The sequence below is a fragment of the Uranotaenia lowii genome, chromosome 1 (genome assembly GCF_029784155.1).
Source record: "Uranotaenia lowii strain MFRU-FL chromosome 1, ASM2978415v1, whole genome shotgun sequence".
NCBI lineage: Eukaryota > Metazoa > Arthropoda > Insecta > Diptera > Culicidae > Uranotaenia > Uranotaenia lowii.
In genome coordinates, this window is record NC_073691.1 from 71,768,756 (window position 1) to 71,783,510 (window position 14,755).

General features: G+C 35.0%; 1 protein-coding gene across 8 annotated transcripts in view; it reads right to left on the minus strand.

Annotated features, from left to right (window-relative positions):
• LOC129754962 (solute carrier family 41 member 1) overlaps window positions 1-14,755 on the minus strand; it is a 108,833-nt gene that overhangs the window by 50,578 nt on the left and 43,500 nt on the right. Inside the window, exon 1 of one of the 8 annotated variants that reach the window (XM_055751297.1) lies at window positions 774-1,168. The exons of the other annotated variants lie outside the window; for them this stretch is intronic. Coding sequence (XP_055607272.1) covers window positions 774-804 — 31 coding nt within the window. The 5' untranslated portion in view covers window positions 805-1,168. Of the gene's footprint in view, window positions 1-773; window positions 1,169-14,755 lie in introns of those variants that run through there. 8 annotated transcript variants of the gene reach the window in all.

Below are 14,755 nucleotides of genomic sequence, written 5' to 3' on the forward strand. Positions count from 1 at the left end.
AATCGATTTCTCGTCCTGTAAAACTTTCGTGTTTGATTTTTTTTGCCTCGACGTAACAATTGTAACAACATTGAAAAATTATTTTGGACGGCCCCTTTTGCCGACCCCTTATCAAAATTTGTCACATAATTGCTGGGGCTTGTGACAAAAAAAAAAGTATCGCCAAGACGCCAGAGAGTTACTGGAAGTGTGGTGCTAGAATATTAGATTAAAGCCTTTATCGCACCACTCGTCCGGCGATTTTCCATTTAATCATGTTCTTATCGGGTACGTGAAATCTAACATTTGCTTGTAAAAAGCGATACAAGCACACCAACAAGAATAGCAACAATTGACGGCGACAGGTGTTCCACCCAATGCCAAGCCACGCGGTAGCTTTGTGGTTTTGTTCAGCTAAATTACCTCTCTTTTTTTTAAATTTGTAATAGTGGTATGCAATTTTAATGTGAATTGTGGTTTACTGTAACTGTTATTAGAAGCATTTTTCGAAAATGATCACCCATTGAAATATACTGTCTATGAAAGCTTCAATACTCATAATTCGTTTACCAGTCAGTCTATCTTATTTTCGCGCTCGGACAGCATTTAATTGTACAGCACTATGCTCTTCAAAACGTAACCGCCCCTAGAAAGGCTAATTATAATTTCAGACGCCCAGAATAAAACTGCTCTCAACGAGTCAGCGTTTTTGTAACAATGAGAAAACAAAAATATAAACCCAATTAGCTGCTGGTATGCCACCAGCAGCAGGTAACAGAGACAAATTCGCTTACTTTTTGGAACCTTGCGCCTGGTGATCTCCATGTCGGTTTGTCTTTTCGTATGCTCTACTCCAAAGTGCACTGCTTTTCCCAAACAGCTGATTGACAATCGTCGGTATTTATGCCGGAAAATCAAAACAATCTTTACGCATCACTACCGAACACGGTTTTGACATTAAGAGAAAAAAAAACTGCGCCGCGTCGCCGTTTTTTGTCGCTGAACTATTTGAATCAGATATAAATGGCACTCGCGGAAATGTGAAACATAGCCACTACTTGACTATTGGTGGCCAAATAAAAGTGGCGATCGCGAGAAACAAATTTAAAAAAAAATGAAAGAAACTGCAATGACTCGTTTGAAGACTCGAAATCGCGTTCAACCAACTCTCGTTCCGAAGTCGAACTGTGAACTGTGAGAATGGCTTTTTGTTCGTCTGCTTCTTCTGTCTGGCTGGGCCTGGGATCTGGGATTGATTGTTGTCGGTTGTTGAATTGGATCGGGTAGAGATAGCCGGAAAGAGCGAGAGAAAGAACGATTGCAACGCGCCTAGGGTAGCCAATGTTTTGACTTTTGTTTGCCCACAAATGTAGACTCAATGTTGACTATGTTCAACTTTTGCATAGTTGTTCACAGTTAAGCTAGAATAAAAGAACCGATTTTGAAAAACGAGCAAAGTTTTGAGAAAATTAATTTTTCCATGAAAAAAAAATAGATTTCCCATGAAAAATGAGGAAAGTTTCGTTAAAATTAAGTTTCCTATGAAAAAACAAAGGTAAAATCAGGGAAAATATAAACTAGCAGAAAACGGATGACCGTAATTAGGTATCTCAAAACTATCACAATTCGACACACCCTACTGGGATGTTTCCTCTGCACAGACGGAACGGGCCAAAAAGCAGTTGATGCGAAAAGTCTCGTCGTCACCAGTAGGAAGATGTAAGGTTTTTTATTCTTTGTTTCGATTTTTTATTACAGTGTTTCATTCATTACTTGCACCTATAAGCAGCATTCACAGATTCTACAAATTCAATAAGGTGACTTAAAAGATTTTAAAATTCAATAAAAGCATTTATAAAACGCTTGTGAGTAGCTTTTCTCGTTTTAGAATATAAATCATAATGAAAAAAAACCTTTTCCAAAAATTTCCTCGCTTGAAAAAAATTCCAAAAGCCCCAAATATCGTCCCGAAACAAATTATGAGGGAGACCTCTTTCTTCTTCATATCTTCATATCTCGCTCGTGCACGAAAACCTTTCCATGCCAAACTTGAATCTATTTGCTTGATCAGTTCTGGAATTGTATAAGAGCCCTCCAGCTTCCTTTCGATATTCTCGTTGAAATAAAAGAATAATTTCAAATGTTTCTATTCCATGCCAAATTTGGTTGCTCCGTTTGCTCTCGATACATGCTAAAATATGTATTGTAGCTCCCATCACTTCGTAACGAGCTACGGAAAATCATGGACGAGAACGGCTTTTCCGGGAAGCTGATTAGACTGATCAAGGCGACGATGGATGGAACGCAGTGCTGTGTGCGGATTTCGGGCGAATTGTCGAGTTCATTCGAATCGCGCAGGAGGCTTCGACAAGGTGATGGTCTATCCTGCATGATGTTCAACGTGGCGCTAGAAGGTGTTATTCGACGAGCGGTGGGCGAAATGCGGGGCACGATTTTCAACAGATCCAGTCAACTTATCTGCTTTGCCGATGACATTGATATAGTCGGCAGATCATCTGCGACGGTGGAGGAGATCTACCGCAAACTGAAACGCAAAGCAGGAAGATTTGGGTTGATGACTAATACGTCCAAGACGAAGTACATGCTGGCCTGCGGATCCGAGACCGACCGAACCCGCTTGTCCAGTAATAACAAGGTCACGATCGACGGCGACGAGTTGGAGATAGTCGAAGACTTTGTCTATCTCGGCTCACTGGTGACCGCAGACAATGACACCAGCCGTGAGATCCGGAGGCGAATTATCCGCGGAAGTCGTGCCTACTATGGACTCCACAAGCAACTGCGGTCGAGAAGACTTAGCTCTCGCCGAAGCGTAACCTGTATACGACGCTCATTAGACCGGTTGTTCTCTACGGGCACGAGACATGGATATTGCTCGAGGAGGACCTGCGTACACTCGGAGTATTTGAGCGACGAGTGTTAAGAACCATCTTTGGCGGCGTACAGGAGAACGGAGTGTGGAGGCGAAGGATGAACCACGAGCTCGCGCGACTCTACGGCGAACCCAGTATCCAGAAGGTGGTGAAAGCTGGCCGGATACGCTGGGCGGGACATGTTGCGAGAATGCCGGACGACTGTCCTGCAAAACAGATGTTCGCTACGAATCCGGTAGGAACAAGACGAGCAGGGGCGCAACGAGCAAGGTGGTTAGACCAAGTGGAGCGTGATCTGGCGAACGTGGGGTGCCCGAGAAATTGGAGAACGGTTGCCATGGACCGAGTGAATTTTAGGAATTATGTTCGTCAAGTTATGTCGTGAGACGGAATGCTATGTAAATAAAAAATAATAATCACTCCTTTATATTTTTCCGCTGTAAGAAGGGAAGTGTTTCTCGTACCCAACTACTCCCCAAGCTGGTTCCATTTGATGTTTAGTTTTCAAGTAATGAAAAAAAGGCATAAGAGTCCGTTCTCCCTCTCTCTGATGTATCAATCAATTTAATGAAGCTTTCAGTGATCCAAATATCCTCTAACGCCAAATTTGGTTCCATTTGCTCGATTAGTTTCTGAGTTATGTAGAACATCGTTGGAAAGACCCCTCTTCACCTCCTATCTTCCCACTGTAAGCAGGAAGGTATCACAAACCAACATACCCAAGTTCTTTCCTCTGCCAAACTCGGTTCTATTTGCTTGTTTAGTCATAGAGTTACTAAATATAGCATGAAAGACCTCTTCCTATCTTCCTTATAGAAGGGAGAAAGATCTCAAACCATCAAATAATACTTTCTGGTAATCAAATCCTAAATTTGATCCCGTTTGATCGATTAGTTCAAGAGTAATGAAAAAAAAGTGTATGGGTGACCTTTCCTCCTTTAAACAGTGGCAGGGGGCATACATACAAAAAATCTTTGGAAATGTTGAAACTTGTCCAACAATACAGTAACCTATTCAGGATTTAGAAATTTTGGTATGTATAAATTTGATGGAAAATGCCTAAAAATTGTATAAGGTTGTGCCATATTTATGATAATGTTATATGGGATCCCATACACCCTCCCTTCAAACCTATTTTGAGTAGGAGCGGTTTTGAAAGAATTATAGAAACCATCTTCGACCCCAAAAACTCTCATATACCCAATTACACATGATCAGTTCAGTAGTTTTCGAGTCTATAAGAAACAGACAGACAAACATTCGTTTTAATATACAGTACCGTTCATAATTATATAGAAAATGGAAGCAAGCTCACTGTCACTTCGACTTTGAACTTTCATAACTTTTTACTCTGATGATAGTTTTTGATCAAATTTTTTGCCTCAGATAGATCAACTATCACACTATTATCACACAAAATTTGAGCTCTCTGGAGCTTGTGTGGCTTGAGAAACAGTAATTTTACGAAAATCGGACTTTTTTTACTTTTCTCATTCAAACTGCATTATCTATGAAACTACGCAACATTTTTTATTGAAATTTTGCACAGTGATTGTTGAAATATAAAGCTAGCATGTCTGAAGATTTCGAAAAGTTCTATCGATGAGATCAAATTTACGCGAGGTGCATTATTTCAGGCATGAACCTTGAATTGCGATTTCTATAGAATTTTGGACGAATGTTTTCATAGGAAAATCATATTCTCTGTTTAACAACCAGTTAATCTATTTCAACCGGAAAATCACAACAATATCGCGAGATTCTGATTTCAAAACACAGATGGACCATTTATTCCATTTTTTCTTTTCTTCATTGCTTTTGCCAGACATTTTATGTCTGATTGGTGGAGGAAATGATATTGTTCTCATAAATCGTCCAAAATTCTAGGTTCATGCCTGAAAAATTGCACCTCCCGTAACTTTTGATCTCATCGAAAGAGTAGTTTCAGAGATATTGCAGTTTGAATGAGAAAAGTCCAAAAAGTCCGATTTTCGTAAAATTACTGTTTCTCAGGCCACACAAACTCCAGAAAGCTCAAATTTTGTGATATAACAGTGTGATAGTCGATCTATCTAACGCAAAAAAAAATTATCAAAAAATATCATCAGAGTATAAAGTTATGGAAGTTCAAAGTCGAAGTGACAGTGCGCTTGCTTCCAATGTCTATACAATTATGAACGGTACTGTATGTATGTATCTATAGATAATTTAATTATTTGGTAAATTTCTATTCTATAACTTCATGTTATTTCAAACCGTAAGATGATACGAGGCGACACAATGGAAACAATAAACACTGTCTAAAGTACCGTGTATAAAGTGCTCATAACAGGTTAAAACCGGTGTAGATTTGCTTTACCTCGTTAGTTTTTATAACAAGCACACCTAATCATTCAGTACTATTCTTAAAGAATGATTAAATATTTGGTCAAAGAAGCTGTTGGTTTTTATTTTTCAAATAGTTTGAAACAATGTTCGGAAAATCGCTCAAGAAAAGCAATCAGGATTCGTTTCAAACTAGAATACTTACACCTCCGAGTGCTGTGATACGCACGTGGTGAACGTATCCGTTGAATATTTGTCGAACATCAACACTAACTAGATACATAAAAAAATACCATGCCCCATCGGGGGCTACCGTTTCTATTCGTCACGTGGCTTTTCAAATGTGATCGACATACTTGATGATAAATTTTGAACGTCGTTCCCACAATCATTCAATAACGCCTATCCTCGCATCATTGTTGATAATGTTCGTTATTGATAGACGATTATGAATGTCTCAGAAGGAAAATCTGAAGGAATACCAGCACCACATGTTGAAAAAAGCCGTAGCACATGCTGGACAGTTCATTATACGGTTACTTAGTAATGATTTTGTTCTTCTACGCAAAGCGAAAAGTTAAAAATCATATTGTGACCTTTACGCATCGCTCAGAACTGATACGTATCAGTTGTGATCCTAGAAGGTTGAAATACATCAAGGAAGGCAATCACCATCGAGACGTTCGTTGCTGATAGTCTGCGTCCTTCTTTACCATATCATGTTTTGCGGGAATGTTTCAAATACAGAACCGTCGTTGTCATGCATGATTGTTTATATAATTTGGTTGAAGAAGGAAAAATTGACTGCTTCGATTTTTTTGCTCTGAATGCAGTAACACATGGCTGATCGAAAATGATTGATTTTCGGAACATTGGTTTGAAATATACCCTGCAAAAACAGTGAAAACCTTTCAGTTGTAGTTCTATAAGAGACATGTGAAAGGCAAATTTTACTCTAGATAAACAAAGGCTTCGAAGCCTCTTACAAGAGTCTTTAGGAGGCACAAAATGTTTAAGGAAAAGTGAGAGATTTTCTAATCGCAAAGGTCTCAATGAAATATGAAAACCCTAGCATTTAAATCGATAAAAAATAAAAATATACCCGTGGGATCTCAAGATGTATAGAATTTGCTCAAAGCTGGAACCGATCATTTCAAACAAGAAAAGCATCACGGGTACAAATTCTTCAGGCTCCTGTCAAAATTAAGCATGAGCAATAAACCTGCAACATCCGATTTTTCTAATCGTAATCCAGGAAACGGTGGAATCAAACGTGATGATAAACCTTTATTTATTATCACGTTTGATTTGTGATTTGTGACCAGATTGATTCAAACTGATTAAGGCATAGTATGGAATCGGAGCAACTAAAAATTATTCCCAAAAATGAACCGAATCTCTGTAACCGAAAGCTTGTCTTAATGAAGTGTTGATAAGCAAAGGATAGCTTATGGCTAGTTGTAAATCGTAGTCATGGATTTTTATCTGATAAATCACGCATCACGTGAACGGTTGTCAAGAAAACAACAAATTGAATTTCCGTTTTTTCCGCAGATCCATCAGATTTGCGGACACTGTAATCCCATCTCTTACCCTTTCATTCGATTTGATTTATTCCACGATAAGATAAAAGTTCCCCCCATGAAATGAATTGATAATACATCGTTTAAGTTAATTGTATCCAACTGGTAACAAACATATTCAGGTCAAAAACACCAGTTAGATCTAGTACAGAAAAGGGCTTCAGTCTTCTCTAAACGCTATCGAGAATAGCAGGACGAATTATAGCAGCCGGACGTTCCGACTCATGAACAAAGTGAATAAAATTACTAGTGTAGTTTACTCAAATTTAAACATACCGACATTTGAAAAGCTGTATTGTGTAAGAAAGTTTCATTCTTAAAATTATTTACGCATAAAGTTGCAAAAAGGGTTTTTTTTAGTTCGAATTGTAAATTTATCCAACGAGTCTTAGCGAGTTGGATAATACCGTCGAGTGCTGAAAAATCGAGTTTTGCAACGAGTTATACAATTTTATGCTAATTCGAAAAATTCCCTTGAAAATTTATTAATTAACCTATAAGAAATGCATGTCAACAAATAACAACATGTGGACGACCATGCCAACGGTTGAAAATTCATGATCAAGTAGGTCGTGTATTTAATGTACTTTTCGACACTGAATTTAGTGCTTGAAATTAGCACTTCTCGATGGTGTTTTCATTGTCAAAATGTTCACTTTTCAATACTGAATTGCATAAATGGGCTGTTTTTAGCCAGATGCTTGTATGGCTTCATAAAAAAAAACTCTCGAAACGATCACCTTTCAGGTTCTTAGCATATCGTTGTCATTTTCAATTATCTTTGATTTTCAAGCAAAAAAAATCGCTAGACACCAGTTGTAAAAGTTGCCTCGAATTTAGTACACCATTGTATTTAGAATTACATTCCTGAATTGTACGAATCATAAAGTAAAGATCGTTGTTTTAATGTTACAATGAAAACGCACGGTACTGTAAATGTAGGTATGTCTTTTTTCGGCTCGACATGCATCGCGCTTTTTCCGTTTTCTCGTGTTTTTGAGAATGTCTGTGAGTGTTCATCAAAAATACATACATATGCTAGCAGACTTTTGGCATTATGAAGTGCTCAGCTGTGTTTTATAAATATTAAAAATAAATATTTCCTTGTCCTAGAGGGCAGAATTGTAAGTTTTGTTAAGTTTAAGGTTAATTTAACGTTGAGTTATTATTTTTCTTTACACAAATATTGTCATGCGAATCATTTTAAACTTCTAATCTAAGTATATGATCAAAATTTAGATTTCAGTTCAAAAGGATCTCTAAATATCATTTTGTCTGTTAAATACACAACGACTGTAGGAGATCTGAAAAAAAAAATGCAAAGTCACATTGAACAAGCAGCGTCGAGCAAAGCTACACTGTTGAAGGATTTTGAATTGCTAATTATTCAAATTACAAACTGAAGATGAAATTGTGCAGACTCGATTTCAAACATCAACTAGTCTTCATCGAATCAAATGAATTTTAATGTTCCATTAAAGTAGTTGATAAAAACTAGTTGTTACTTGATGGAATGAAATTGAGTCTGTTTAACATTTTTAAATTTCCATGCGAAACAAGAACCGCTATTTGTGATCTTCAAAAGCTATTCATTTTCTATTTTGCCTTTTCTCAAAAATCCAATCAATAGCATGAGACTGTCCCCTCTGAAGTTTCAGTTAAAATCTGATTCGGATCATCGGAAACAAGTTCCTTTTCGTTGGAAAACACCACATAATCCGTATTTATCCTAAAATTTATCATGATCTTCGAAAAGATACCGAGGCAGAGCAGAACTAAAACTACAGAGGGAACTAAAACTACTTTTTCTAAAAGGTAAAATTCAATCAATCAATCAAGATTAGGGTTAACACATCGAAATTAATGATTAAAAGAGCAAAAACTGTTAATAATAATGAATGGTTTTTGGTACCTTCAAAAAAGTGTCAAATCTTTGGTTCGCCATTGAAACGATTGGATTATCCAAGGTGCGTTATTTATTCACATGTTTGCAGCTCTTGAACTGATCCAAACTTTTAATAGGGTAACGTAATTTTTTTTTGACCACCTTGTCTAGCTCTCTTATAAAGTAACTTATTATGAAAAAACATAGTAGGTACATTACATTTAGTGCCTGGGCTATTTGTTAAAAAAAATCATGATTAGATGCTTTATAAGAGAGCTAGACAAAGTGATCTAAAATAGATTCCCTGGCCCAAAATAAGTCCGTTACCCTAGGATCACTTTAGACATCTCTGGCAAAGATATTCCTAAGATTTTAAATACGATACGGATTATGACCTGACCACTCCGGAAAATGACTCTTTTCTTGAAAACCCTTCCTTTTTTGTTGAGGACATGAATGATGAGAATATTTAGCAGAAAGATCAAGTTATCATCCATAATATCCTCCGTAAATGTAATAAGAAGGAACACTGTCTAGAAATCCTATAGGGGAGATGGGGGCATAATGGCCACCTTAAGGAAAATGCTTATTTAACCATAGAGAACAGCTGTAATATGTGAATGACATCATTGTTTCGTGTTCAGACACTCAAATAGTCTATTGCCTAATTGGATGAAACTTGAAAAAGTAGATAAAAACGTTTAAAAATGCATTTTAAAAATTTTTGCTGAAAGCTGAAAACCAGTCACTGTAGATGCATAATGAGAAACCCCCCGAGGCAGTATGAGCACCATTAATGAAGGCATAATGAGCGTTTTTTGCCGGGAATTCTAGAAGCAAATTCGACTCGATGAAGTCAACTGAGTAGTAGAGCTACAGCTTGACTTGTATCGTCTGACGATTTGGCCTATTGGTAAGATGTCGGAGAGGTAATCAGTAGGCTCGAGTTCGATTCCTGATCGAGGTGATTTTTTTTTTATTTATCATTCATGATCATGATTGCACCAAACGATGAGGCGTAGGTTCATCAAACAAAGCAATAACAAAATAATCTAGGTCTATTTGTAGAATTTAAAGAATTAACACATGCTCATATATTATGTTTTTGGTGTTTTGTTTGACGGATGATGCTTTGATGCTATTAGCCGTATAATGTAACAATAAAAAAAAATCAATCATGAATGGTATGTGCAAAAAAAAAATCCCCTCGAACAGGAATCGAACTCGAATCTACTGATTACCTCTCCGACACCTTACCAATAGGCCAAATCGACAGACGAAACAAGCCAAGCTGTAGCTCTATTATTCAGTTGACTTCATCGAGTTGAATTCGCTGCAAGATTCCCCGGCCGAAAATGCTCATTATGCCTTCATTGAAAGTGCTCTGTTCGCCTCTAGTGAACAAATTAAAGTAAAAAAACGTTTTAAAATTGATTAAAGTGAAAAATCTAAAACTTTATGATGTTGAAAATTGAGAAACAATGTGTAGATCATGATGCAGTTCGTACATTTCAGATCAAAATGATTTAAAGGTCATAAAAGCTTATTTGGTGGTGCTCAAAAATTATAATATTTTCGTCACTTAAGAACCTAGCTGGTTATTATATAATATTTCTGTAAAGATGAGAAGGATATTTCTTTTTTGGTGAAAAATTAATACTATGGATAGTACGCAACAAATCCTTATGAAAATTTGTTTAAGAAAATACGTACTTATGTAGAAATAAGGCCCTCATCTCCCCTATAGTTATTTTGAATAATAATTACACTAGTTTACAAAATTAAAAAAAAAAATCGTGGACTTGATTAACTGATCAACATTTTTAATGTAAAATCGAGCGCTGAATCCGAAAATGAAATTCAAAAAAATCTCAGTAGAACCGTTTTTGAGTTATGCACCAAATATGAAATTTCGGAAAAATTAAAAAAGTTCTTGTACTTAGATTAAAATATCTCGGACGGCACAACAGTCATTTGAAATCCTTCTTTTGTATATTGAAGGTGAATAAATTTTCTACCGATCTTCTGAACATTGTTCTTGCGTTTGACCAACAGTATTGTTGATATCAGTTACTTTATGAGAGAAATAATTATAAAAAACGCATTTTCTTAGAGAAAATTTTGTTTCAACGAAAGTTTTAGACTCGATGGTAGCATTTAAAAAACCTAATTTTCTTTTGCGCTTGAACATCAATTTAAAACAAAGATTTCAAGTGGTTATTTATCAAAATTGATTGAAAATTAAAGAAGTTATGGCTACTTTACCATAACTGTAATTTTTGCAGTTTTTTATAATTTAACGAACCGCAGTACACTTATAATAGTCAAGGAAGAATAACACATGGTAAATCTCACTCGCTCCAAGTTAAAATTATTTATTAGCTTACCAGAAGGTCACATGCCAAGTTTCAGGATGATCTGACCATAGGCAGGGGTAGCTTGAGTTTCAAACGTGAATAAAATTTTAATATTTTCTGCCCGAGAGGAACAAAAAATACTGGTTTTTCATCAATAACTTTTTTCATCACTAGCCGATTGTTTTCTATGGTTCAGTTTTTTAAAGCCTAAGTTGAGACAAATATTTCACCCGAAGACTGCAACACGATTGGACTTGAAGTAAAAAAGTTATTGCAGTTCAAAGGCCGCAAATTTTGTCCAACATGCAATGAGTACTTTTTACGCATTGCGCTTTATACGAGAATTTTCGACCAAAATACAATCTTTGAACCGCAATTACTTTTCTGTTTCAAATCCAATCGAGTTACAGTCTTCGGGTGAAATATTTGTCTCAACTTAGGCTTTAAGAAAATCAACCATAAAAAACAATCAGCTAGTGATGAAAGAAGTTATTAATGAAAAACCAGTATTTTTCGTACCCTCCGGGCAAAATACCTTAAAATTTTATTCACGTTTGAGACTCAAGCAACCCCTCTCTATGGCCAGATCTTCCTGAAACTTGGCATGTGACCTTCTGTTAAGCCAATAAATAATTTTCACTTGGAGCGAGTGAGATTTATCATGTTTCATTCTTCCTATACTATTATAAGTGTACAGCGGTGCGTTAAATTATGAAAAACTACAAAAAATACTATTATGGTAAAGTTGCCATAACTTCTTCAATTTTCAACCGATTTTGATAAATAACCACTTGAAATCTTTGTTTTGAATTGATGTTTAAGCGCAAAAGAAAATCAGATTTTTTGAATGCTACCATCGAGTCTAAAACTTTCGTTGAAACAAAATTTTCTCGAAAAAAATGCGTTTTTTATATTTTTTTTTCCTCATGAAGTCACTAATATCAACAATACTGTTGGTCAAACGCAAGAACAATGTTCAGATGATCGGTAGAAAATTTATTCACCTTCAATATGCAAAAGAGGGATTTCAAATTACTGTTGTGCCGTCCGAGATATTTTAATCTAAGTGCAAGGACTTTTTTAATTTTTCCGAAATTTCATATTTGGTGCATAACTTAAAAACGGTTCTACTGAGATTTTTTTGAATTTCATTTTCGGATTCAGCGCCCGATTCCACATTAGAAATGACCTTCAGTTTACTGAGTTCAAAAATGCTGTAAACTAGTGATTATTATTCAAAATAACTATATAGGTTTTCTAGACAGTGTTCTAGACAGCTAAATATTCTCATCATTCATGTCCTCAACAAAAAAGGAAGGGTTTTCAAGAGAAAGAGTCATTTTCCGGAGTGGTCAGGTCATAATCTGAATAGTATTTAAAATCTTAGGAATATCTTTGCCAGAGATGTCTAAAGTGATCCTGGGGTAACGGACTTATTTTGGGCCAGGAGACCTATTTTGGATTACTTTGTCTAGCTCTCTTATAAAGCATCTAATCATGATTTTTTTTAACAAATAGCCCGGGCACTTAATGTAATGTACTATTTTTTTATAATTAGTTACTTTATAAGAGAGCTAGACAAGGTGGTCCAAAATAAGTACGTTACCCTATTAGAAGTTTGGATCAGTTCATGAGCTGCAAACATGTGAATAAATAACGCACCTTGGATAATCCAATCGATTCAATGCCAAACCAAATATTTGACACTATTTTGAAGGTACCAAAAACCATTCATTATTGTTAACAGTTTTTGCTCTTTTAATCATTAATTTCGATGTGTTAACCCTAATCTACTCTTGAGTGTCAATATGACACTATTGGAAGTTTAACTGCTTGTAACTTTATTCGGGCGCATCCGAAAAAATCTGAGAAATTGCAAATTGACAAAAAGTTTAAAACCTGCCCTTTAAAAATCGTAAAAAATTATGTGTTTCACATTTTGACAATCTAAAAATGTGAAAATGTGCGATTTACGCCACCTCTACAATTATCTTTCCAAAATTTATCTGGTGTGACCTCAACGATTTGACAGTTCAATGATTGAAAAGTACGGTTTTCACTTTCACATTACTTTTTTACATTTTTTGTGGTCATGATCTTGAAAAATATAAAAAAAATATCCTTAATTGGGAAAAAAGGAAAACTGAAGAGTTGCAGGTGGATGATAACTGAGAAACATATTTTTCGACATATTTAATATCATATTTAATATCTGAGTAACATTACGATGTTTAGAAAACTATAGATTTGGTAAATATCGGTTTGGAAACAAGAGAGATATATTGGTTTTAGTCAGGAGTCAGGAGTTTCAAATTGACACTCCAGGGAACAAGGCAGGACCTAGAAATATCTGGGCATTTGATGTCGAATTTTTCAAAATAAAATCTGGACAGATCCCAGCAGATTTCGATGGTAAATCTGAGAAAAAAAAAACTATAAGAAAGTGACTGAAACTCTCAAAATGTTTAATTTAACACGTTAGCAAAACTCTTTTCAAACTCAAAAAACTACAATTTGGCTAAAACAAGCACGGAAAAATTGAGCCTAATTTAGACGTAATTTGCTTTATTTGTCTACTTTACTTTGGAAACCATACAATATATAATACATAATTTTCTGTAATTTGCCATAATTTGACTTTGCAGTGGATAAAGCATTATTTTATTATAAGAAAGTATTTTCTCCTCATTCAAAAAAAATATAACCACTTTTACTGGAGATCCATTCATTTTCTTAAATTTGTCAATAAAAAAAAATCAGGAATTTTCAGTTTTTGAAAAAAAAAATTACAGAAATTTGAAAGAGTGAAAAAAATAAAGAAAATCATATTAAATCATTTTAAATCGTTATTTTTCTAGGGCTTTGTTGGAAATAAAATTAATAAAACAAGGAAATCTGGAATGTTCACTTTGTAAGCAGGGTTTGAGTATGAATATTGCAAAATTAATCTAAATGTTTCGATCATTATTGAAATTTGCGTTGATTTATACACTCTACACCCATTTTAGTTTTGAAAAAAAGGCAACTGTAGTTGACGAAATAGGATCAATCGACAAAACTGAGTTCCGTTATTGAAAATTTATTCCAATTTGAATCTTTGATTGAAATTCTAATTGAAACTTTTCTAACTGATTAAGCTTAAATTCCACGCTTTTGATTCTGGTGTACATTTAATTAAATTACCTCTTCTGAAGGAAATACCCTGAATTCACATATCGTTCACTAATGACCATTCTCAAGTTTTAATTCATCGAAAAAACGCTCTCATACATAGTTAAATTGCGAATTTCATTGAACGATTCACAAAACATAAATATTTCTATATTTTGAATCTTATCTTATACCAATTTTATGATTCTGAGTCTAGAAAATTTAATTTCCATTCTGAATCATTGTTTTTGAAGGTAATTTTTGTCACATTTAGAAGTATTTTTGACGAAATCTTTTTTTAATAAAAAAATTTCAATAAATAAATGATTTTGTATTTTAAGCTTTAATCCGCATTACATTTTAAAAATTTCACCATATTATCTACGTGGACACGTTTTTTTCTGTGTTTTAAAGATATGAAAGGGAAATAAACATTTGGATTTGAGTTATAAATTTTGCAATTCCTGCTTTCTTCTGATTGTAACTTTGATTCTGAATTATGCATTAGAATTTCATTTTTAAATTGATAGTGCGATGTCAATGTGATACTTTGAATTGTGGGTCTGAATAAAATCAGATTCT